This window comes from Natator depressus, chromosome 1 (assembly GCF_965152275.1).
Source record: "Natator depressus isolate rNatDep1 chromosome 1, rNatDep2.hap1, whole genome shotgun sequence".
Lineage (NCBI taxonomy): Eukaryota > Metazoa > Chordata > Testudines > Cheloniidae > Natator > Natator depressus.
Genome location: NC_134234.1, coordinates 309,892,325 through 309,918,356, shown reverse-complemented (window position 1 = coordinate 309,918,356; position 26,032 = coordinate 309,892,325). Strand labels below are relative to the sequence as shown.

The 26,032-nt window shown below is 40.8% G+C and overlaps 1 protein-coding gene across 1 annotated transcript; it reads left to right on the top strand.

Moving 5' to 3' along the window:
* On the top strand, positions 1-24,992 carry SELENOO (selenoprotein O). Its single transcript, XM_074942371.1, has 9 exons — positions 1-581; positions 3,340-3,543; positions 4,484-4,664; positions 11,223-11,353; positions 11,795-12,075; positions 12,281-12,431; positions 16,520-16,705; positions 19,403-19,559; positions 20,283-24,992. Exons 1-9 carry the CDS (start codon positions 1-3, stop codon positions 20,478-20,480), a joined length of 2,070 nt encoding a protein of 689 aa, XP_074798472.1. The 3' UTR covers positions 20,481-24,992.
* Positions 24,993-26,032: the final 1,040 nt, after the last annotated feature.

The window sequence follows — 26,032 nt, the reverse complement described above, 5'->3', positions numbered from 1 at the left end:
ATGGCCGCGGTGCTGCGGAGCGGCCGCTGCTTCTTGCTGCCCAGCCCGGTCCCGCGCGGCCTGCGCCCTCCCGGCTGCTGCAGCGGCGCCATGCAGGAGCCCCCGCCCCTCGCTGCCCGGCCGGGGAGCCCGGGCCCCGGCGCAGCCACGGCGGCGGCTGCGGGCTGCCTCGGGGCGCTGCGCTTCGATAACCGGGCGCTGCGCTCGTTGCCGCTGGACCCGTCCGAGGAGAACGTGCCGCGGCAGGTGCCCGGCGCCTGCTTCTCGCGGGTGCGGCCCAGCCCGGTGCAGAGCCCGCGGCTGGTGGCCATGTCGCTGCCCGCCCTGGCGCTGCTGGGCCTGGAGCCCCCCGCGGCCGGGGCGCTGGGGGAGCTGGAGGCCGAGGCCGCGCTGTACTTCAGCGGGAACCGGCTGCTACCCGGCGCGGAGCCCGCCGCGCACTGCTACTGCGGGCACCAGTTCGGCAGCTTCGCCGGGCAGCTGGGCGACGGCGCGGCCATGTACCTGGGCGAGGTGCTGAGCCCGCGGGGCGAGCGCTGGGAGATCCAGCTCAAGGGGGCCGGGATCACCCCCTTCTCCCGGTAACTATTCGCGGGGAGGCGCCGGGGGCGGATGAGTCCTGCCCTTCTGCCGGGCAGGGGCTGGCGGGGGCGCCGCACCCTTTTGCGGGGTCAGCCGCAGGTTGCGTCCCTTGAGCTTGTGGGTTCCCCGCCTGGCCCACTGCTTTGGTGCCCTGGGGCACCCCAGTCCCGCCTGTGAGATGGTGCCAGGGGCTGCTGCGGCTGGGGAGCTCGGCGTAGGAGCTTTAAGCCTTTGCCATTCCCAGCCTGAGTCACTTCACCCTTTGGCAGCCCATCCTGCCACGCAACAGTGTCCCCAGCCCAGAAGCCTTGGCTTGCCACGGCGGGAAATGCCTCGCCAATGCCTGGGACAGGTGTGGTGGCAGCTGGGGATGTGTACTAGTGTAGATGGGGCACTCACGTTCAGGGCCGTCCCTACCTATACGCAAAGTACGCAGCTGTGTAGGGCACCAGGAAATTTGGGGCACCACGTTTCTTGGTGTCCTGCGCAGCTGTGTGCTGCTCCAGCCCCTGCCCCATCTCTTCCCCAAATTGGGGGTCCTGACCCCAAAAGTATTTGCAGGGGGGTTGTGGTATTGCTGCCCTTACTTCTGCACTGCCTTTAGAGCTAGGTGGTTGGAGAGCAGCAGCAGCTCTTGGCCAGGCACCCAGCTCTGAAGGTAGCACCCCTCTGGCAGCAGTGCAGAAGTAAGGGTGGAATGGTATTGCCACCCTTACTTCTGCGTTGCTGCATTCAGAGCTGGGCAGCCGGAGAGTGGTGGCTGCTGATAGAGGGCCCAGCTCTGCGGGCAGCAGCGCAGAAGTAAGGGTAGCAGTACCAGAGCCCCTCCCTCCCCCCCCCCCCCGACTCCTTTTTGGTTCCGGACCTCTACACTTAAGCACCATGACATTTCAGATTTAAATGAAATTTATCATTTTTAGAATCCTGTGGCTCTGAAATTGACCAATATGGACCATAAATTTGGTAGGGCCCTACTCTTAACCCTGATTTTTCATCATCCCTACAGCAATCATAATGTTTGGTTAAAAAAGATAATGTTAAGGAGTGGTACAAAGGAGGTGAGATGAAAAATAAAGATATTTTAGTATGAAGGATTAAACTAATTATATTTCCTGCACTTTGCATTTGTTGTTTCTTTCCTTCCCCAGTAGACATTTTCCCTCAAATTTTCCACCTTTGTTATTGCTAGAGATTTGATAATAGTGGTGGGAGTGCTAGTGTGTAGCAGCCACCCTTTTTTTTTCTGTTGTATTGTTTAACTAAGCTCAGCCAGGATCTTCTCCTGGTAGATAATACTGGTAGCTGCCAGCATATTGTTTGCGTTATTATGGAGCTTTAGTCCTAGAAATAGTGGGGAAACAATAGGTAAACAAGTCAAAAGGTGCTAGAGTGGAGTACCTGCACAGACTGAGTAATTGATTTTTAACTCCTATTATTCTATACTTTCCGGTTATTGTGCAGTTTGGTCCTGTTTCTGTTTGTTTCCTATCTTTTTTCAATTTTGGTGATGGTCAAAAAAATTGATTATATTTAAATGTATACATTAAAGCAGTGGTTCTCAACCTATTTACCGTTGTGGGCCACATATGTAGCTCTCTGTGTTATGTGGGCTGTGACCAAACAATATATATGGTATATACTATGTGTATGGCCCTGAGGATGTCAATGGGCTGCAGCTGTGTGCTGATCTGGCCGCAAGTGGCCCATGGACTATGGGTTGAGAACCACTGCGTTAAAGATGTCTGACAAAGAAAGATCTGAAGCAGTCATGAAGGATAAAGGGGTTTTTTTAAGTTCGGCTCGTTCAAAAAAAACCAAACTGAAAATTGAAGTCCCAGAGTAGGCTACAGCTAGCAGAAGGAATCAGTTTATATGCTCTTTTAATAGCTTCAGAAGCTGTAGACATCTGGGCCACAGGCCAGTTTGAAAACTACTGCAGTAACTTATGTTCAGTGGTAGCTAATATTCAAACTAGATTGTTTGTCGGTGGTGTGAGATAACTAAACCCTGTGAATGTTTAATGTCCATTTTTAAAGGGGGAATGGGGAAAGAAGTTACTTTTGCAGCTAATTCCAAAGTCGTAATCATTTCTTTAAAGAGACACTGTCAACTTTGGTAGTAGACATTACTAATAAAACCTTAGATTAAGTGACTTTTAAAAATTCAGTCAACTTATTTCACTTGTTTATATTTTGTGGGTTTTTTATAGTTTGGATAATAAAAAATAATGAAGCCAGTTTCACTTTTTTTTTTATAGGCAGTTACAATACTAGGTGAAGTTCTGTAATGTCTGGTCTGCGGACCAGAAGTTGCAGAAGAATTTCTACTTGTTTGAAAAGCTCTTTATTAAAATTTAAAAAATGATGGGAACACTTCTGCTGGCCCTTGTGTTCCATTAACAATGTGTTCTACAGAATTAAATACTGGGATAAGCTTAAGGAGTGTATAGAACCTGTACAAACAACAAAAGAGGTGATTGGAAAGGAGGATATGTTAACTTTATTTCTGCTGTTCTACTATGAATGTTGGTATTAATACCAAAAATAAATGTTTCCAATAAGGAGATAGCATTACACATTGTAAATTGAAACTAGGAGGAGATGGTGGGCAACTTTGGACAAGTCACTTGACTTTTAGGCCTTCATTCTCCACCTAGAAAATGGGGGTCATGATACTCTGCTTTTGTGAAGTGTTTTGAGAAGTAGAAATGAGAAGTGTTACACAAGAGCTAAGTCATATTACTGTTTTTGTTTATAGACAAGCTGATGGTCGAAAGGTCCTGCGGTCGAGTATAAGAGAATTCCTGTGTAGTGAGGCCATGTTTCATCTAGGTATACCTACAACAAGGGCTGGAACATGTGTAACATCCGATTCAAAAGTTGTTCGGGACATACTCTATGATGGAAATCCAAAAAATGAAAGATGTACAATTGTCCTGAGAATAGCTTCCACCTTTATAAGGTAAAGAGAAGCCTGTTTTCAATTTTTTTCTTGTTAAAACCAAACCAGCATCGTGTTGGAAATACACTATTTCTCTAACAAAACCATCTATATATGATTCTCATTCTGGGGTTTTAGCTCTTCAGTGCTAGACTGGTGGAAGTCTGTGTTTTCCATCCAGTAGGTGGGATGCACTGGCATCTTTGCACACTGCCAGGTAAACATTAATTAGTAGGGAGTAAAACAGAAAAGCACGGTGGGGTGTTACGGAAAGTGGAATTTTTTTAAGCTTCATAAATTTAAAAAAAAAATTATTTTCAAGTCCTGGCAAAGAAAAGCCGCCTTTATGATACTCCTGATGCTGGTGGGTGACTATTATGTGGGAGAGGACTATTTTAAAAGCCACTTAATGAAGGGTTTTAGGATAAGGAATAAAATTGTCAAAATCTAGATCGTGATAAATGTGAGACTACATATTAGAGATGGAAGGTAGTTCCTCCTTGAAACCATATTAGGACTCTATGGAAGATCTCTGGTCCGTTGCAAAGTCACAAATTCCGAATGAAAGGCTGAGGAATAGGAAATATATAAAGCTTGGAAAATCTTTTTTCCAGTTTTTTGCAAGATGTCTTTCATTTGTATAGGCAGTATTTTATTTTCGTTTGCTGTTACTTTTTAAAATAGGTTCACCGTATAATCATTGTCTTCCATTGAATATTTTTAGGAAGCTCTTAAGAATTAGCCATTAATGCTCTCTAGGGCCCCTGATCCTTCAATTGGCAGCACGTGGATGCACACCTTTGCTGTGTGGTGCTTCAGTGGGGCTCTGTTATTTTGATTATCTCTGTCATTTGCAGGACTGGGGCCTAAATTAAGGAGATGGTACTACAGTAATATTTCTAAGTGGTAATTTCTTATTGCTGTAATATAAATGAATAAGAAGTGTCTTATCTTAAAACAGGTTTGGATCTTTTGAGATTTTTAAACCTACAGATGAACACACAGGACGCAAAGGTCCCAGTGTTAACCGAAATGATATTCGAATACAGATGCTTAATTATGTGATCAGCACTTTCTATCCAGAAATCCAGCAGGCTTACTCTGACAACAGTGTTCAGAGGAATGCTGCTTTCTTCAAAGAGGTATGAGGCTGATAATTCTTTCCTTTCATAGTACATGTAGAAGTAAGGTACAAGAACTTCATCGTGTGAGGAATATGGGGTGAGTTAACTTTTTATGGTGTTTTTTTTTTTTTCTTTTGGTTATCTTAACTTTTTTTGTTGCTTTTGGAAAAAACACTCCTGATAGAACTGTATATTGAAATGTACCTAAGAGACTAGTTACCTCCTCACCAGCAAGTCAAGATTCCCCTGGCTTTTGAAGAGCTGTACAAGACTATGCATAATAAATTGAGTACATCAGAATGTTGGGGAGTTCTGGAACCTGATTGGCTGATGATGAGGTAATGATTTAGAATGTAGAAAGGGTCTGTTCTCATTTTCTAATATGAAAGATGGGGGGGGGGGGGGAAAGGATGTTGACTGAGAAGAATGTAAATTAAAGGTTCACAATTTAAATGCTCAGAAGCCAGAACATTCAATTATGGTTTCCTCAATAACCATTACTTGAGCTGTTGGCAGATATGTAGCATTGGTGTGTGTGTATATACTGCTAAATTTATGCCTTAATAGAAATATGTAATGTTGCTGAGCTAAAGTTGTTGTGGGAATTATAACTTCACATTTCCTGACTGTTGTGTACTTATACATCGAAACATTGATATTATGTTAACACCACTTTTCACACAATTTCCTTAGTTGTTTGTAAGGTGGTGGAAATAAGTGTCTTTTTTCAATGAGCAAAATAAGGGGTTAGGGAAGATGAAATGCTTCTGTTTCTATTTCAGTAATTGTATATTCAAATATTATGTGCTTTCTGGGGCTCTGTCCAGTACACTCAATTTAAATACAATACCTAAATCGGGAAGCTGGAAAGCGGCCGTACGACCTGCCTTCTGGGCTTTTCTGATTTTTCTTAAAGGAAGAATGAAAAGTCTCTTAGCGCAGCCACATGATGCAACATAAGGAGGTATATGTGAAAGAGGAGGAATTTGCCAGTACAGTAAAACAAACCATTTCAGCTACTTGATACCTGCTTCAGTACTTCAGAAGGCTTTGTTCGAGCTGGCAAGGTCAGCAGAAATAGCCAGCAGCTACTTTAGGAAGCTTAAAATGAACAATAAAAATGCTATTTTAGAATAATTTATGTAAATTCTACGAACAGCACTGTGTTCTGGCAAGATCCCTCAAATTGATTTTTTTTTTCCCCCTCCTGAATTAATCATTGATTCTTGTCCTGTCTCAAGCCTTAGACAGTTTTACTTTAAATCTAGTCAGTGGAAAAAGTTTAAAACTAGTTTGAGGTAGTAGATCTACCTCTGGCCCACCTGCCAATTATTATGGTCTTTGTCATTTTATATATAATACTGCACTCAAAAACCATTAAAACATTAAGGTTGCAAGTCAGGTTCTCCAGTTATGAAATGCCAGAATTTGGGTTGCCTTTCCAAGCTTAATTCGGCCCCTTTGTGCACATGCATTACGATAATCTTCAGTTATGCGATTGCATACTGTTTTTCTCAAAGGACCCCTGTCTCATTCAGTGCACAGGATGGATGGTTCTCTCTTGGTGACTGCTATTCAGTATTTTTTTCTCCTCATTTTTTTTTCAATTAATGTGTGGCCCCAGGCCTTATTAGCTGCACACTATTCAAACCTTGCTTTGAAGACAGAATTATTAATTTCCTCATGGGTTTTTCTATGGCATTAATCATTGTATCTGAATGCTTCACAAACATTAATTTATATTCACAACACACCTATTAAGTGGGGGAGTATAATTATCCCCAATTTACAGATGGGGGACTGAGACATAGGAACTAAAGTTAAAAGTTCCCTCCTTTTGGGTACCCTGTTTAAGATGCCTATGAGCTGATTTTTCAGAGTACTTAGTATTCTATAGCACAACTCCCACTGACTTCAGTTGCAGTTGTGAATGCTTAGCACCGAGGAACACAGTTAGTGACCCCTATGAAAAGTTTTGTTTAAGTGACTTTCCTATATGATTCCAGGGACTCTGGTATAGACACTTATAAATCCAGTTTTCCAGGGCAGCCCTTGCCCATGACTGTCCTTTCTCTCCCTGCAGTCCCCTTCCTCGTTCACCACATCTTCCTACTTCTGCACAAATGAAGCAAGGTTCCCGCAAAAGAGTTTCCTTTGCTACACAATCCTGGTTCATCCCTAGAGTAGGTCCATCCTGTGTCCTGAATGAGGCAGGGGTCCTGTGGGGGGGGGGGGGAAATAGTATGGGATTGTGTAATTAAAGACTGAATTTATAATGAATCTGCACAAAGGTGCCAAATTCGGATTACATAGGCAACTTTAATTCTAGCATTTCCTGAATTCCGTGTGTGTGACTTTGCAATCTTAATCTTTTAACTTTGTTTTTTGTATTTTGTTTTCTGGGTTTTTAAAAAAGCGAAGTGAAAACAAATTCCATCATAGACACCTATATCATCAGCAGGGTTGCAACTGCTTGATCCCCAACAGACCTCTGTGGCTTGAGCTAATAGGGTATATGATAGTAATAGGTTGTCGTCATTTCTGTGGACCAGCAGTAGAGAGGGCACTTTGCCAGTGGGTTTCACAGATATGTGGTGACAGCCTAGGGACACTGAGGCTTAGGAATCTTGGGTATTGTGTTCAAGTCAGCACAGACTCTCTGCCCATTCCATTCCCTCCAACCTGTCACTGTCCCAGTCCTATCCATTTCCCATCCCAGACTCCTCATCCCAAATTCCACTTCTTAAGCTTCTTGTCCCATCTAATTTAGTAAATCCTAGTCTCACTCCTCCAGGCTCCCATCACCCATGCCAGTGAACTTGCCTAGCCAGTCCCTGTTTCCATCACCTTGCTCTTCATCCAGTTTGTTTCACGCTCCCACCTGCTGGCTCCTAGTTTCCCACACATGCTTTCTCACCTGGCTCCTAGACCCATTCTCCTGCCTCACATATACCTTATGTCCCTATTTCCCTCTCCCCATCTTCCTGACAGTTTCATCCCCCTCCCCCCAACCTCCTTGTTCCAAACTACTCCATCTTCTCCCCCAGGTTCATCTCTTGTACCCTCCATATTCAAATCAGTCGGCTTCCTCCTCTGCGCTGCCTGGGCCCAGCGGTGGAGTCATTGAGAGTGCAGGAGAGACAGCCTTCCTGCTCTTTCAGCTCAAGTGGCAGGACCCAGCAGGGCACACAACAGTCCAGAGTTGCAATTGCAGGGAAAGTCCTGCTCCAGCCTCAGGCTGGGGCTTGGTCAGTTTAGACAGTCTTTGGAGATTTCAGCTGCTAAAATCTAAATTGCTACTGAGTACAGAATTATAGAAATATAGGGCTGGAAGGGACCTCAAAAGGTGAGCAGACCATCCTCCAACACTGAGGCAGAATTAAGTATACCTAAGCCCTCCCTAATAGAAGTTTGTCTGATCTGTTCTTAAAAACCTCAAATGATGAGGATTCCACAATCTCCCTTGGTAACCTGTTCAAAGTGTCAGCTGTCATTTTTCATAAGCTTATTACTTGGCCAAACTTGAGCATGTTTTCACGGGGATTGCAAAAGGCACATCTAATACATATGCCGCCCTCTTCCAAATTTCATGTCTCTGCTCGAAAGCACGGGGGTGCAAGAACTTTTCAGAGAAAAGGTCCCCAGTATTTTTTAACAAGGGCAAAACAACATATTTTTCTCCTTGGAAATGACTGATAGTTTCCACAAAAATTCAGCCTGAGGCAGGCACCTGACATTTAAAATTTCAGACCAGACAGTTAAAGTTTTGGCAGTTATAAGCAACTGAAAGTAGGGTCTTATAATGGAAGTGTTGGACAACCTTAATAGGCAGCACTTTGTGGCCTGCCTATCATATATAAAATGCTTTTGTCGCCTCTTTTCCACTGTGAAGGAAACTAAACCCGAGAGAGAGCAAAAGTGAGTGCATTTGATATCACTTTATGTAAAGAGAACAGATTTTTCTTTTTTCTTTTTTTTTGAATCTTTGTTACAGTAGTTTTAGATTACATTTTACCCTTGTTAAAAATGACAACAGGCATTTTAAAGTGGTGGGCTTCGGTAACATATAATTTCCCAAGCTCTTCTTTTTGTAAAACTTGCTTGTAAAAATCAGTAAGTGTAGAAATTGGTGATGGAGAGAAGTGTTAAGTGAAGCTAGAACACAGACAACCTCATTCTAATCAGCACACACTTCTTTGGGAATGATCCATGTTTTAATTGCATTACAGGCTTTTCATTGGCAGTTTAAAAAAAAAAATTGCTAGAATAACAAATCATTCTATGCAGTGGCACCGTGTAGTTCACATGTCTTTATCGTTATGTGAGCTTTTGTTTTCAAGAGCCTGGATCTCATCTTTATGCTTAATTTACTCTGGTGGTATCTCATCTCTCTGGCATAGAGCCATAGTGCAGAGTGTGGCCACTTGCACTTGTTTATAGCGTATTTCTAATCAGTTCTGTGCACATGTAGCTACTTGGAGTAACTTGTGTCCTATGGCTTTTTACCACCCTTCTGAGTAGTGTGGAAACCATATGAAGTGTTGTGCTTGAAAGCACTATAATGCATGCCAGCGTGGAAGCTGGAAAATGGTGGTGAGGGGAATGCATAAAGTTAGTTTCCAAAATGTTGGTGTTCTAAACCCTTCTTTCTGTTTCTCTAACTTTCTGGAACTTTGTTCCTTGGGGCTGAAATTTTCCAGCCTGTCCCGGTTGGTTGATTTTGATGAAAGTTTAAGCGAAGACAGTTCTGCCATTTTTGAGAATGAGGGTTGTGTGAAGCTGGCTTTTCCTCTTTTTTTTATATAAACACTTTTTCTACCGTAAACAGCTCTAGAAGGAAGGATTGGAAGTTTGAAATTTGACAAGTTGATAGCTGTTTCAGAGGAGAAGTCAGTGTTCTGGTGCAAATAGGTTTTGATTTGACCAGGTTTTGAGGATTTGAAAATCATAGTTCGTGTCAGTGATTTTTGTAATGGTAGCAGTTCAGTAATAGATTTACTAATTAGATTTATTTTAAAAGTTAAAATAACTGTTTTCGTAGAACAGACTTAATATTGGTTGGCAGATAGTACTGAAATGAAGAAATTGATAAATTGTTTAAAAATATTGCAGCCCTTTCTCTATGTGCTATACCTCATCTAACCTGCTCACTGCGGAAACAATACTATGGAAAAGTAACTTAAAAACTGTTGTAATGCATGGATACAATGAGGAAGAGTTCAGCTTGTACATGAAAATTCAATTTTGGCATTTCCTGACTTCTTTTTTACTTAACTTTACACCTTTTGTTTCTTTAGCATAGTTAAGGAATGTGATATTCCCCTACCACACAGTCTAACACTGATGATCCTTGTATAACGTCTTCATTTTTCTAAATCTTTGTAAGTCCCGTCCCCCCGCCCCACCAACTTACACTTCTTATGGGGAAATCCTACAGCTCTTGTTCTGGAATTAGAAGTGGGCAACAGGAGATATTTGTTGCAAAGACTGGAATAATGAAGGTTTGTTCAATCTGGATCATTTTTAGCCAAAAAGGGGGTTTCCTTAGTCTAGTGCAGTGGTTCTTAACCTTTACTGCAGCCTGCACCCCTTTGGTTCTCAAAATATGATCTTGCACCCCATATCAAAAATCATTGAAGTAGGTCAGTTCTTTAAACTTAGATATATTTTTTATTTGTATATTACAGTAATTGTTAAATGTATAATGATAAACACATAGGTTTGATGAAACAAAGTAGTTGTACTTACATGCCTGTGCTTAATTTGTGTTTTCAATGATTTACCTTCTTAAAAAAAACCTTCTAAAAACCTTCGCACCCACAGAAAGGGCATCTTGCACACCAAGGGGGTGCGTGCACCCCAGGTTAAGCACCACTGGTCTAGTGGTTCTGACCTTCTGTTAGAAGCCTTTTTTATTATTCTTGGAGAGGTGCCCTTAGTTTCATAGTGTGCTAATAGTCACTTCCTTTGTTCTTTCGCTCCTAGCCTCTTGCATCTGTCTTTTTTTTTCGTTCTCTGGTTACCACTTCTTCCAACCCGCCATTAACAAATTCAGTGGCAGGCTACGGTAAGGGAGCCATTGTGACTCATAGGGCCAAGTTGTATGGGCTGGCTTGTCAGTTAAGATAGATGTAGTAGGAAAGAAAATGGCATGAGGAAAAAAGTGGGAGTGGAAAATAGGGTCATAATGAACAAAGGAAACAGACACACAGCATTTAGGCTAACGAAACTTTTTATATATACATCCTGAGGGCCAGATCCTGCTCCCATTGAAGTCCATATGAATTTTATTTCAGTAGGAGCAGACCTTTAGTTTGGGGGAGATGCTGCTAAAATGTTGCTACTGCTGGGACTTGAGCTAAATCGCTGTTTGCTTTTGGGAATTAACTGTTAGTGGAGCAGGAGGCCATACTTCAGTGAAAGTAGCGTTTGTTTTTTTTCCCCCTGAATTTCAAGCCCTACAGTGTAATGCAGTCATACCTTGTAAAATAACACTGTTTAGGTTAAAATGATAGATCCCTTGAAATATATAGACATGTCTAAGTCATAATCAAAGTTGAAGTGTTTGTTTCTTAGGTAACAAAGCGGACAGCAAGGATGGTTGCTGAATGGCAATGTGTTGGGTTTTGCCATGGTGTGCTGAATACAGATAATATGAGCATAGTAGGACTTACAATTGACTATGGCCCTTTTGGGTTTATGGACAGGTCAGTATAGTTTAATTATCTGAAATGTACAACTGTGTGTTTACTGTGCAAAATAATCCTCATGCTTTTCCTGATTGCTTTCATTCCTTTTCAACATCCTCCTAAGTGGATTTATTACGCCCTATTTGTGGCGAGTCCAGTTAAGTTAGCCCTAATTGTTTGTATTCCTTGACATAACCATTTCTAACCTTCTGTAGCTGTCGCAACTGTATATGTATAACCTGTTCATTTTCTAGCATGGTTCTTTTCTGTATTTGAAAGGTCTTGGGTTTATCCTAAGGAAGGGCAATACAAGCACATGCTTAGATTAATAGTTTTGGAGGAATGTCAGAACTAAAAGCACTCTTCCTTCTTGCACTTTCTAGTCTTCTAAAGGATCTAACTCAGTAGTCACTCTGTTAACTAGAAGAAGACTGCTAACCATTTCTTCTTTGTCTGTAGATATGACCCAGAACACATTTGCAATGGTTCAGATAACGGAGGTCGCTATGCTTATAACAAACAGCCAGAGATCTGCAAGTGGAATCTAGGGAAGCTGGCTGAAGCTTTAGTCCCAGAACTGCCCTTGGAGATCAGTGAACTCATTCTTGAAGAGGAGTATGATGCAGAATTTGAGAGGCATTATTTGCAGAAGATGAGGAAGAAGCTAGGTCTCATTCATTTGGAATTAGAAGATGATGATAAATTGGTGTCTGAACTTCTAGAAACTATGCATCTCACAGGTTAGTGATGAAAACAGGACATAACTTGGTTGTCTTGTTTACCATGTTATAAAAATAACTAATCAGAGAATCATATTCCACTGACAACAAATTAACCTTATTTCAAAAATGTGGATGTATCTGGTAGAAACAAATTAGACTATAAGCTTTAAGTTGAAGTTAAATTAGACTGTCTTATGTCTGAAGAATAAAATTTTGTGTTCAGGTGGAGACTTTACAAATACTTTCCGTTTGCTGAGCTCTTTCTCGAGTGATTGGGATCCTCTAAAATTGGAAGATTTCCTTGAAAAGATTGCCATGCAGTGTGCTTCCATGGAAGAATTAAAAGTTGCTTTCAGGCCTCAGATGGATCCAAGGTACAACTGAAGTAAACAAGGACAATTTTGAACTGTTTTCAGGCATACTATCTATATATAGCTGTTTTTTGTATGCTTTTTAATGTTTAAATGAGTTTAGTGACCTTTAAGGTGCCAGAGTGACAGTCTCAGACTATCAACAGCAGTGCAAGTTTTCCTGTGTTGCCATGCCAGGACATTTTAACCATGGCCTGACAGACTAGTTGTTTGAGGGGTTTTTTGTTTTTTGTTTTTCCCTCCATATTTGGCTTCTCTGCGGCATAAGCTAATGTGTGTGTCAAATTCGGTAGTTTTGTGGTAAGAACACACTTCACTAAACTGGATTTTAATCACCAAAACCCATTTCACATGTACTGCCAACAAGCTGAGTGGTAGCAGTATATTTCAATCACTGTGCTAAATACAATTAAAATGTATATTAGATGCTCTGTATACTGTTACAAATCCCCAGAACCATCCAGTTTCCACCTTTGGGGCCAGATTTACTGGTACACTCTAGCTGTTCTGCACCACTCAGCAATGCAGAGCAGCTGTAAACTTGACTCGTGTGGCCAGTTACATCAGGATTACAGCTGCTTTGCATCTTGGAAACAGTGGAAATTAGACGGAGCATTCTAGTGGAACTGACCCTTAGTGTTCTTCATTGGTTCTAGTATGAATAGATTTTATATATTTTTCTAGGATCTATTAATTGTTTCTGGTTGTTTGGCAGACATTTTGTGTGCCTAGTGTTGCAGAAGCCAACATAATTACATATACCTTTTTCTCAGAATTGTCAGTGTGAATAAGTGTCTAATTTCTACTCTGAGCAGTAGGAATGTTCACAGATTTCTGATGTCACGCTGAGATACTGTTGGTTGTTTATCACCTTTTGAATAGATGGGCAGTTGAATTCCAGCAATGATGTGGTAAATTGAAAAAGGAAGAAATTAATACTTAAGAAGCCAGTTGATATTACTAGATTATGATTTCAAGGTAAACCGAATCTGGAGCCTAAACATAAATCTTGTAATAAGAATTAAATCTGATTATACACAAATCAGTCCTTTTGGGTTACTATAGTTAGACTTTGTACAGAGGAGCAGGAGATGTAATGAATAAATCACAGTAGTATGAAAGCAAAGCTTTTAATGCAGTACTGTACTACGCTAAGTGCAACAGCGGTTATACCACAGCACTCCAGTGATAGTTGCATTAGGCATATGTAGATCAAATGGGAGGGTAATTTATGTAGACTGAATAATCAAAACTGCTAGATATTATATTTAATTATCTTAAGTGATGAGTTGTCCTTCAGCTAGTAGGTGCTGATAGTTTTTTTTTCTTTTCTGTCCTTTAATTACTTTCTATGTATGCATTAATGAAAGAAGTTTAGAAAATTATTTTGAGATTTCCACTTACATTGATGTGGCATGACAAAAATACAGTATTACAAAAACAAATGTTTACTTAAACTGGGAGAAGGAGGAGAAGACAGCTGAATAAGTGATAAAACTGTTGGACAGCTCCCACTAACACAATCCAATGGTATACAGCTTTTAGAAACCTAATAAAAACCACACCAAAATAACTTGGCTCTATTAACCATAGTAACTCCTGTCCTTTAATAAATTAGTCCTGTTAAAACCATTAACATATCTTTTTAGCAGAGTATTAGTCATTTTAGCGCCGTCAAGTGATAAAAATAATTAATCGCGATTAAATAATACAATTTATTTAAATATTTTTTGATGTTTTCTACATTTTTAAATATATTGATTTCAGTTGCAATGCAGAATACAAAGTGTACAGTGTTCAGTCTATATTTATTCTTTTATTTGCACTATAAAAATAAGAGGTGAATTGAAAAATACTAATACAGTACTGCAGTGCAATCTCTTCACCTTGAAAGTTGAACTTACAAGTATAAAATTATGTACAAAAAATAACTACATTCAAAAATACAAAAAAGTAAGACTTTAGCGCCCACAAGTCTACTCAGCCAATCGCTGAGACAAAGGCGTTTGATTACAATTTGCAGGAGAGATAATGCTGCCTGCTTCTTGTTTATACAGTGTCCCCCTGAAAGTGAGAACAGGTGTTTGCGTGGCACTGTTGTAGCCAGCATCTCAAGATATTTGTGCCAGATGCGCTAAAGATTCGTATGTCCCTTCATGCTTCCACCATTCCAGAAGACATGTGTCCATGCTGATGGGTTCTGCTCGATAACGAGAGCAAACTGCCGCATGTTAATTTTCGTCATCTGAGTTAGATGCCACTAGCAGAAGGTTGATTTTCTTTTTTAGTGGTTCGAGTTCTATAGTTTCTGCATCTCAGGTTATGTCTACACTACCACGGTAAGTCGACCTACGCTACGCAACTCCATCTATGTGAATAACGTAGCTGGAGTTGAAGTACCTTAGGTTGAGACACTGTGGGTCTACACTTATCGTCAGGGGTAGAGTACAGGGGTCAACTGGAGAGCGATCTGTCGATTTGGCAGGTCTTCACTGTACCTGCTAAATCGACTGCCAGTGGCTCGATCTCAGAGCATCGATTCCAGCTGTAGTGTAGACCTGCCCTGAGTGTTGCTCTTTTAAGACATCTGAAAGCATGTTCCACACCTCGTCGTCCTCAGATTTCAGAAAGCACTTCAGATTCTTAAACCTTGGGTCGAGGACTGTGGGTATCTTCAGAAATCTCACATTGGTACCTTCTTTGCATTTTGTCAAATCTGCAGTGAAAGTGTTCTTAAAATGAACAATATGTGCTGGGTCATCCTCCCAAGACTGCTATAACACGAAATATATGTCAGAGCCTGGGTAAAACAGCAGGGGACATACAGTTCTCCTCCAAGGAGTTCAGTCACAAATTTAACTAACGCATTTCTTTTTAACGAGCATCAACAGCATGGAAGCATGTCCTCAGGAATGTTGGCTGAAGTATGAAGGGGCATACGAATGTTTAGTGTATCTGGCACAAATACCTTGCAACGCTGCTACAAAAGTTCCATGCGAACGCCTGTTCTCACTTTGAGGTGACATTGTAAATAAGAAGCAGGCAGCAGTATTCCCTGTAAAATGTAAACAAACTTGTTTCTCTTAGCGATTGGCTGAACAAAAAGTAGGCCTGAGTGGACTTGTAGGCTCTAAAGTTTTACATTGTTTTGTTTGAGTGCAGTTATGTAACAAACCATCTACATTTATAAATTGTGCTTTCACGATAGAGATTGCACTACGGTGCATGTATGGAGGTGAATTGAAAAATACTATTTATTTTTACAGTGCAAATATTTGTAATAAAAATATAAAGTAAGCTGTATACACTTTGTATTCTGTATTGTAATAGAAATCAATATATTTGAAAATGTAGAAAAACATCCACAAATATTTAATAAATTTCAATTGGTGTTCTGTTGATATTCAATTGGTATTCAGTGCGATTAATCACCATTAATTTTTTTGAGTTAATTGTGTGAGTTAACTGTGATTATCCAATAAATTAGTTTGAATTACATAAATTAGGTATGTTTTTTTTGTCCACAATCCTTTCTGGCAAAATAGGATAAAATATAACAAGTCTAAGGTTATATTACTTTGTACTGCTTGATTATAAAGCGGTACCATTGCGTTCATTACCCACTCTTCTAAAGTGTTTTTGCTTCCTTTTCTATGATACTATGGTGTTTGTATTACAGTAGTTCCTAGGGCCCCCAAGTAAAAGTGAAATCCCATTATGCTTGGCACTTTACAAACACGAGGCTGCAATTTTCAAAGCTTTCTAGGGCATTTAGGCACACAGCTCATTAATTTCAGGGGGCAGTTGTGCATCTAAATCCCCTAGGTGGCTGTGAATTCTCAGCCTTACAATCTAGGTTTGACACAACAAGAGAAGTGGATTAAACAAATGGGAGGAGGGAAATAACAGTAAAATTAATGTTCTCTTGCATAATAAATTAGTCTTTTTATCATGGGATACAGGGTATTTAGCTTTGCTGACAAAAAACAAGGTTACTTTACTTGCTTGCTAAACTAGTCTGGATACAAAAAGTCAGTTCTTACCTGTTACTGTGAGTTTAAAGTCTGATACAACTTTCCTCTTCCCTGCAGACAACTTTCCATGATGCTAATGTTGGCTCAGTCTAATCCTCAACTGTTTGCATTAATTGGAACAAAAGCTAATATAACTAAAGAATTAGAACGCATAGAACAGTTTTCTAAACTGCAGCAATTAACAGCAGCTGACTTATTGAGTAGAAATAAAAGACACTGGAAAGAATGGCTGCAGAAGTACAGGTGAGATTATTAAATATTGCCTGCAATACATTTGTGCTGTGTCATATCTACGTTAGAACCTCAGTTATGGACACTTTGGGAATGGAGGTTTTTCATAACTCTGCACAAGAGGTTCTGGGATGCTCCTCAGGGCGGACTGCTCAGAGCGGGGACTCATAGCTTTTCCTGAAAACTTCAGCGTCTTCACCTCCTATTCCTGGGGAAATTCTGCATCAAAAATTAAAAATTCTGCACACAATATTTTAAAATTCTGCATATTTTGTCAATATAACATGATATAATCAGGCCAGTTTCATTATTTTGGTAATTTATTTCAAAATACTTGTCAGTGACTGACTGTAACAATACAGAGACACACACACAATTCCCCCAGGAGTAGGGAGTTAAGTAAATCCCTGTTTTTCTGCCTTCCCCCTCTGAGTCCAGCAGGGGGTCAGACACCTGCTCCCTTACCCCCCAGAGCCCAGTCGTGGGGTGCCCCCAGCTAGACATCTGCACCCCCTATCTCCCAAAGCCCAGCTACAGAGCCCCCTGCCAAGACACTCACATGCACCCGCTGTCTGCCAGAGCCCAGCTTTGCGGCCCCCTCAGCCCAGACACTTGCACCCGCTGTCTGCTAGAGCCCAGCTGTGCGGTCCCCTCAGCCCAGACACCCTCCCCCCAGCCCAGACACCCACACCTCCTAACCCTGAGAGCTCAGGGCTCCAAAGGGGAAAACAGCCCGATGCTGGGTCCCAGGCTTGTGTGGAGTTTCCTGCACACTGCCGCCTTCCTTCAGGGCATGTGAAGAACTGCAGCTGCTCTGAACCCTCCAGCTCCTTCCTCTTCCCCCCCTCCCCTTTCGCCCCCCGCAGTATCTTTTATTTGTAAGCTGGGCTCTGCCAGGTCCAGCTGCCCCTAGTGGAGGCTGTGGCCCTTTAAAACTGAGCCGCTTCTCCAGAGCGCAGCATGCAAGGAGGAGATTGGGCTCCAGTTTCAGCAGCTCGCTCTCCAGGTAGGGTTCTATCAGGAGCTCGGGAAACTTCTTTCCCGGGCTGGGACTGAGCTTGTAAGCTTGTCCCCCTCCTGACTACAGGGGTAGAGGGGGAACCTGTACCCGTGGTTTACAGGAAAGCAGTGCAGACCCCTGTGCTGCTCCTGCTCAGGGACTTAACAGCTGTGTCTGTAAACTTCAGCATCTTCACCTCCTGTCTGTAAGTGGCTGCCCCCTGTGTGGCGAGTAGGGAGTGGAGGTGGGGACAGGTAGCCCAGATGTGCCTACCTTTAAGATGCAATGTAGGCACAGTACAGTATTGGCTGGGGTTTTTTGGTTGGTTGGTTTGGGGTTTTTTGTCTCCGCTGCTGCCTGATTGCTTAATTCCAGTTCCACATGGTGTCCGGTTGACCAGTCAGTCCGTAACTCTTGTGTTCATAACTTTGAGGTTCTGCTATACTGAGCAGTACATAGTCCTCTACAAATAGAAGACCGCATGGCCCCAGCCTCCAAAGCTGTACAACATAGAACAGATGTCGGTGATGCCAAAAAAAAATAGAATGTAAATAAGCTACAAAAGTTAGAATAAAACCCCCACATGCTCAATATTTTTCCATGGAAATTTCATTAATTAGTATTAAATCCAGTTTGGTGCATTGGTGCACATACAATAAGACATTTGGATGCAAACAGGGTATTTTGACTTTAATTCTAACACATATACCTAAACTTGATTGTATTAGTTTGGGTCGTTAGTAAATATATTACCAAAACATGACTTACACCAGAGCTGTCCAACCTTTAGGGTAGTTCACCCAGCTAATAGTTCTTGGCGTGAGGGAAGAATCCACACAATAATAGATAAAGCAACTGAAAATAATGCTCTTACTGCCAAGAGCATTGAGTATTGTATTTGAATTTGAATTTAGAAGAGCAGGTGGGGAGCATAAGGTAAAGCAAAACAATGGGGCCCACGTTCTCTTTACCACTAAGGTCACTTGGTGCTTCATAGAAGTGCCACAAGGCTTTAAGGTAGCTCAAGATTCCCGACAGAGAAATCCTTCTGTGTAGGTAGGAATAATCTCTGCTGGGCCAGAGCTGGTGGGGTTGGTATAGTGTAGCAGCCTATTACACCAGCAGTGTAAGTTAGGGCAGGCGAAGTCCTGCTTTAACTTGTGATGGCAGGCACAGCTGGCTTCCTGTGACTGACCCTCTTCACTACATCTATGACTGGTACTTATTCCTGCTAGAATTCTCAGATCGGATTCTTGACTGTATCCCATCTCTCTGCCAGTGTAAGCATGCAAGAAACTTAAATATACAATAAAGTGCATAAAAAGCTTCAGAGTTGATTCCTGAAAGTGCAGGAACATTCATATGATGACTTATGCAGCATGTTTTACCTGTTCAAATAAGTAACGATATTTTCAAAAATGTGAAGTCTTCAAGGGAAATGTGTATGCTTGCCACTTAGTGCATGCTGTACTTCAGTTTGCTGCCTCTAATGGACTGTGAAACTGGTTCTTAACTGAAGTGGGAGGTAGTTTTTGTAGCTGAAATTTAAAAATGGCTGAGCTTTCCAGACCAACAAGGAGGATCATAGGCCATGTTCTCATCTTGAAATTCCCATTTACACTTGCAAATTCAAGAAAATGGGTCCAAATTTTAAAAACAATCTTGAACCAAACAAAATTCTTAATTTGTTCCTTCTTGCTTATTTTCAGAGTCCGATTAGAAAAAGAGATAGAAAGTATTAGTAATGCTGATGTCTGGAATGCTGAACGTGTGAAGATTATGAATTCAAACAATCCAAAATATATCTTGAGAAATTACATTGCTCAGAATGCCATTGAAGCAGCTGAGAATGGAGACTTCACAGAGGTACAGTATTACTATTCAACATGGCTGTGTATGCAGGATACTTCAGAAAATCCTCCAAGGAATTTTACAGTCCAGATTACATGTTGCATAATGTGCAACAAGATTAAAAGACAAAAATAGAATATGATGGGCCCTTTTTTTTTTTTTTTGAGCTACAGGTTGTCTGGTGAATACAGCATGAGGCAGGGAGCTAGGAACTCCTGACTTTTTCAGCCCCTGCTCTGCACTGATTGGCTGCACAACTGGGCAAGCCTTTTTTTTTTTTTTGCATCTATAAAATGATACTTAACTCACAGGAGTGCTGAGGATTAGTTTGTACTTAAAACCCTATTTGCCAAATGGTGTTTTAAAATACAACATTTGATCATATTTAGCTCAACGTTATGTTTAAATACTACCGTGTGCAGATACAATTAACATATGTATAGTATTGATGCTAATGTAAAGGTGTTCAGGTTCTTTACTTTGAATACTATAAGCCTCCTAATTGCTGTTACTCAGACCGTGTTCCATGCAGGCTACAATAGACAATAAAATAATTGCAGATCTCTATTTTCAGTTTAGATTATATCAGCGTATCACACTTTTTTCATCTTTTCATTTGTGGCTCTTCATAGTCTGCTTATCTATTAAATACAGTTTTTCAGATTGCTTTGAACCCATCAAAGGTTCAGTTTTTACTTTTTAATTTCTCACTGCAACTCGTTGCGGCTTTCCCCCTAGGTAAGAGAGGTTTTGAAATGCTTGGAAAATCCATTTGAAGAGACAGAAGGTCTCGCTGAAGTGCAGGAAGATCAAGAAGAGGAGGAAACAGTTGCAGCAGCAGCTGCTACTTGTGCTCCAGTGGCCAGCAGCAGACTTCCATATAGCAGTAAACCTCCACTCTGGGCTTCAGAACTCTGTGTTACGTGATCTTCATAACCGCTTTGTTTTATTTTTCACTGTAAACTGGAGATGCTTCTTCAGTAGTGGAGAATCAAACAAGGCAAAATCAAAGTGCTGTTAAGTCACTGAAACAGTTCATTTGGATGTATCTGCAACCACACTTCAGCATCCATGATTGAATCAAAATAAGAATTGTTCATAGGTTTAATGGACCAACAACAAACAGTCCATGTACGTTGTTAGATTAATGTTTGGGGAGCTGAACAACTTTCTTTCCTCCTCACCACATTGTAATTAGTGATGTCTTAGGTGTGGCATACAGTGATCTTTGAACATCCAAATGTAACTATTTGTGTGAAGTCAAAAATAACAAATCGGAAATCTGATCTATTTTTGACTGATGATGAATTAATAGTACTTAATCCCAAAATGTGGTTAATGCTTTTACTCTTCAGGGATGTTTGATCCTCTTTAATGGAGGAATAGGCTTATCATTGCTTCTCTGAAGCTATGATTCCTTTAACTGAGTAGTTCATTTCTTGTGAACCTTCATATTAACATCAGTCTGTTTTGTTTTTTTTGTAAGAGAATTTTTGCAGGCTGCTGTGGGGGGGAAGCAACAGAGTATAATTCTTTTATAATATATAGTATAGAAATCAGAACCTAGGGGGATTATACATATTTGCACTTGGAAGTCCTAGCAGAAAAATATATTCAGCTTTATGTTTGTGTGAAATATACATGTACAAATATTTATTAAAATCTTGGACTGCAACTTGTAAGTCAGTTGACCTAAACAAGATCACTTTGCCAACTTAGCTTGTTCCCTATAAACTACCCAGTACTTAATATAAGTGTTCATTATCTGATTGATTATGCTGTTGACGCAGTTCCTTCTACATTAAACTGGCAGATGTGTACTTGTTCAGGATTATTCAATGCAACTTTTGTATTCGTACTTTCTTCTTGTATAACTTAGTCTTTAATCTATCCATCCATCATCATCAATCTATGGAAATGTTACTCTGAAAGCTGCCATTCTAATATTATTTGCTAAAATCTGGGGTGGCAATATCTGAGAATATATAAATGATATTCCTACTTCCCCTCTTGTTGACTTTATGCAGTTTTGGTTCTGTATTTTGATGGATACTGATATGTTTGAGGTGAAAGGGAGAGCTCTGAATGTTATTTCATTATATCTGCAGTGTGAAACTGTTCCTTGTTAATTTAAAATAGTACTTAGGGAGTCGGAAATAGATCCTGATTGGTCATATAAAACAAACAAAAGGAAGTTCATCTTCACACACTGCACAGTCAACCTGTGGAACTCTTTGCCAGAGGATGTTGTGAAGGCCAAGACTAGAACAGGGTTCCAAAAAAAAAAAAAAACTAGATAAATTCATGGAGGATAGGTCCCTCAATGGCTATTAGCCAGGATGGTGTCCCTAGCCTCTGTCAGAAGCTGGGAATGGATGACAGGGGATGAATCACTTAATTACCCTGTTCTGTTCATTTCCTTGGAAGTACCTGGCACTGACCACTGTTGGAAGACAGGATACTGGGCTAGATGAACCTTTGGTCTGACCCAGTATGGCCATTCTTATGTGTCTCTCACTGGAAAAATGTATTCCAGAGCTAAGCCACTTCAGTCAGTTTTTTAGTCCAGAGGGCAGTAGTTTAAAGCATTTTTTTTTTTAAATTATAGCATTTTATATTTTTAAGTGGAGGCTGGATTTAAGTTTTTTGTTTTTAAACTTGATTTGCATGATTATCATCAGGGACAAAGGAAAAGAAATTGAATAAAGATAAGTGTGCTGTGGGAAAAAAAGAGATGGCTGTAATATCAGCAGTGGGGATAATTTGGGTACTCAAACCCTTAGCAGTAGCTTATGTGCCTTAAGCTTTCTCCGTGGTTTAGCCAGCTCAGACTGTTTTGGAGTTCTCCCGATTTGGGTATTGAAATAATGCTGAGCTCTTTCTCTGACTATAATGGGTACATCTACACTGCAATCAGAGATGCACAGCTGCGGCTGTCTGGGTCATCTGTCTCAGGCTTGGGGTCTCAGACTCTGGGCTCCAGCCTGAGCCCAAACATCTAGACTGCAGTTTTTAGCCCTGTGAGCCTGAGTCAGCTGTCTTGGGCTCTGAGACTTGGTGCTGTGGGTTTTTTATTGCAGTGTAGACATACCCCCATGGATCACATCACATACCAGTAAATAGAACGCTGGAAACTTCTGCTTTGTTTATAATTCTTTTGGGTAGGCTTACGATCTGTACTGAAACTGCTTCAGGCAGGAACCTTATACAATGAATGAAATCTCATTATTTCTTTTGGACTCTGCAAAAATAAATAATGGAAGAGTAACTTTGTGAATCTTACTCACAGTTTCTAAGTGTATTAGTTATGGATTTTGACAGCCCAAACCCTGTAATGCAAACTTGTTTCTAAACAGTTACCCTTGACCAGTCTTCCAGTTTCATTCATTTTTTTTTTTCTGCGATACTGACCAAAAAAGATTAATCTTCCACACAGTTTGTCACTATCATCCCTTAAGTGTTTCTCAGAAACCCACTCTTGTACATAGTACATGGTGCTGGGTACTTCTCAATGTCATATGGGGAAACCACAACTTAAGGCAATATGCATCAAAGATAAATGTAAAAATGACAACCACTGTGATCTAAATTCACATTAAAAGAAAGCAATATTGCAGTCTCTCCAGGGAGCTGGTACTGGTTGAAAGAAGTTGCCAGCAGATCCAAAACAGTCAGAATATTTACTCATTTGGATAGTACGTTCCTAGTGTCAGTCACACTGTTACATAGAATGTGTTCAAGTGGTACATTTGTGCTTTATTATTTTTAAGGGTTAGCTATGCGTCCACTAGGAGTGCAAAAACTTTTAAAGTGTGCTTTATCAGTTACTGTACAAGGTTTCATCTTAGTATTGTTGAGAGTAACCAGCCTCCCTGGATTGATCAGCTTTTGCCTTATCAGCAAAAACTAATCAAAGTATGGAACCAAAAAGTAAAATTGAAATCTTGTGCCTTTCTTTGTTCAGAAATTAGGAGGATACGCAAGTTCTGTCAAACTGGTTTTGAGCTTTTCAAATAATACATCTGACAGTCAGAAAAATCAAGCAGGGAGTCTACTGTATATTGGAAACTGATTTTAGGGACATTCAAATGTACCATGGCACAACCTCTCCCAGTATAATAGTCACACAGAAAAAACTTTATTGTTCATTAGGATTGCTCTGTCCGACTCTAACATCTTCCTCAAATGCTGAAAAGCTTGGAAATAAAGCAGTTTAAAGTAAACAATCATACTGCTGTTTCTCTACCTGTGGAAGAAGAATACCAAAGAGTTTATTACATAACACATTAATACATAAGGCTTCATAAACTACTATTCAGACTGACATTGACAGAATGCCACATATTAAAAGTACGTTTTAAGAGGTGCTTTTGTGTTAGCTTTCTTTGAAAAAGTAATAAATCCAAACATGTCTACTTGTACATGTATCAGACCAATGGTGGTATGATGTAGTCAAAGGACAGAGTGGCTGTCGTAGACATGCGGATCTGAGAAATACTAGCAGGTACAACTTACCTTGCTTTCAGAAAGAATTTCTTTGTACAAGTGAGTTCTCTCTGTTGCTGATTTTGTGAGTGAAACGACTGCCAACAGGGATTAACACTCCATATGTGAATTTGAGGGCACTGAAAACAGACCATGCAACCAAGCTTGTTTTGTTTAACAGAGTGAGTCAATACCATGTAAATATCACCCCAGAAAGGGAAGGGGAAAGGGAAAGCTGCTAGTACTGTGAGGAGTGTTGCAAAAGCCCTGTTGACTAAAGTTTGAAAAAACAGTGATCTGCCTTCAATTGATTCAGGTTCTTTCTAAATCAGATCAACTCTCACTTCTTTTAGACCAGATTCAGACCAAAAGAAGAAAATTTTTAGACCAAGGTAATGTGGTACGTTCATGTGAATCTGTGTCAGTCTATCACAAATCATTTTCCCCTTTGGACTAAATTCTTCCAACAGGTGAAGGCATTCAGGAAGAATGTTAAGATAAATTGAAGTGCCATGACCACCTGTAGCATGAAAAACAAATATTTCTATTAAGAATTTATTTGAGACTATTGGAGTGTCTCAGTGCTTGACTTTGGATACCGGGCTTTATATTAAGGCAGGACTTGGACCCAGGAGATTAAGTTCAGTGGTGGATTTTTAAAAGCTATTTAGGTGCCTGTTGGGATTTTCAAAAGCACTTTGGCACCTATCTGAGCTACTCCTGAGCAGATATAACCGTGTAGCAGCTTGCAGAGGTTTTGAGAAATGTAAGACACGGCAAGTCTCTGAATTCTTCCAGTAGCATAAAGCCAGTGGTGTGTTGCTCTCATGATTGAATAAGATGTAACCACCAATCTCTATTCATAAGCTTGTAAATTTACAGCTGCCTGTTTTGCCATTAATTCATGTTTACTTGTTTACAGTTTAAAAATGTTCATATCTTACTCTTTAAAAAAAAAAGTGTACCACAAGATAAAGCTGCAATTTTGCCTTCCTTGTTAATGCTTTAAATTGCTGGCCTGCTATTGCACTCTTTATTAGTGTGCTTGGTTTCTTTAGAAGTAGCTGTATTTACAGTAGTACCTAGCTCATTGCTAGAAGATTAAAAATGTGAACACTTTTATATTGCCCTCTGAGGATTTTAGAATAAGATGCATGCAATATTATCTCCCCAACTTCTCCATAAAGGAGCTGAAGCAGGTGCAGAGATTCCAGCAGCTCAGGGGCCAAGGCTGGATGTCTCCGCTTAAAATTTTTCACTGTGCAGGTGGAGAGTCTGGTTCACAACCTGGCATGAAGAGTTTATTAGTTGTGGCAGCTGGTTGGGGTAGAGATCCTGGGAAGAGATCAAGGTGTCAGTGGCCATGGAGCAGAGTGTTCTAGCAAGAAGAAAGGGCAAATTGACACTGAAAATAATGAGTGAATGGAGGTTTGGCCAGTCATGTTGTTTGCTACAGTTGTAACTTCTGCCATCAGTTACTAAATGAAACATGCATGAGCTGGCCTGCTCCATCATGCCTTTATGGAGAAGTAAGAGGGAAAGCTAGTTGTGACCTAGTTCTCCAGAGGTGCTGCTGTAGAAACACATTTCTCCAAGACACTCCTGCTTCCTGATTATTCTACTCTTCCTGTGCACACCTATTTTTGTGAGGCACCTACCTTTAGTGCAACTTCTTTAGTGTATATTCATTCCCCCACAACTCCAGTCCCCCATGTGGGCTTCCCCAGCAAATGCCAGTCACAATCTCAATGCCAGAATCGTAAGAATGAACGTAGGTGCAAGGAGGGGAGGCTTGGAGGAGTGCCTAGGGCATATCAGGGAGGTAGGCTGCAGAGGAAGGAAAAGCAGTGTGTTGGAAGGCTCTAAAGCAGTGGATTTAAAACTTTTTTTCTGGTAACCCAGCTGAAGAAAATTGTTGATGCCTGTGACCCAACAGAGCTGGGGATGAGGGGTTTGGGGTGTGGGAGGGGCTCAGGGCTGGGGCAGGGGGTTAGGGGTCAGGG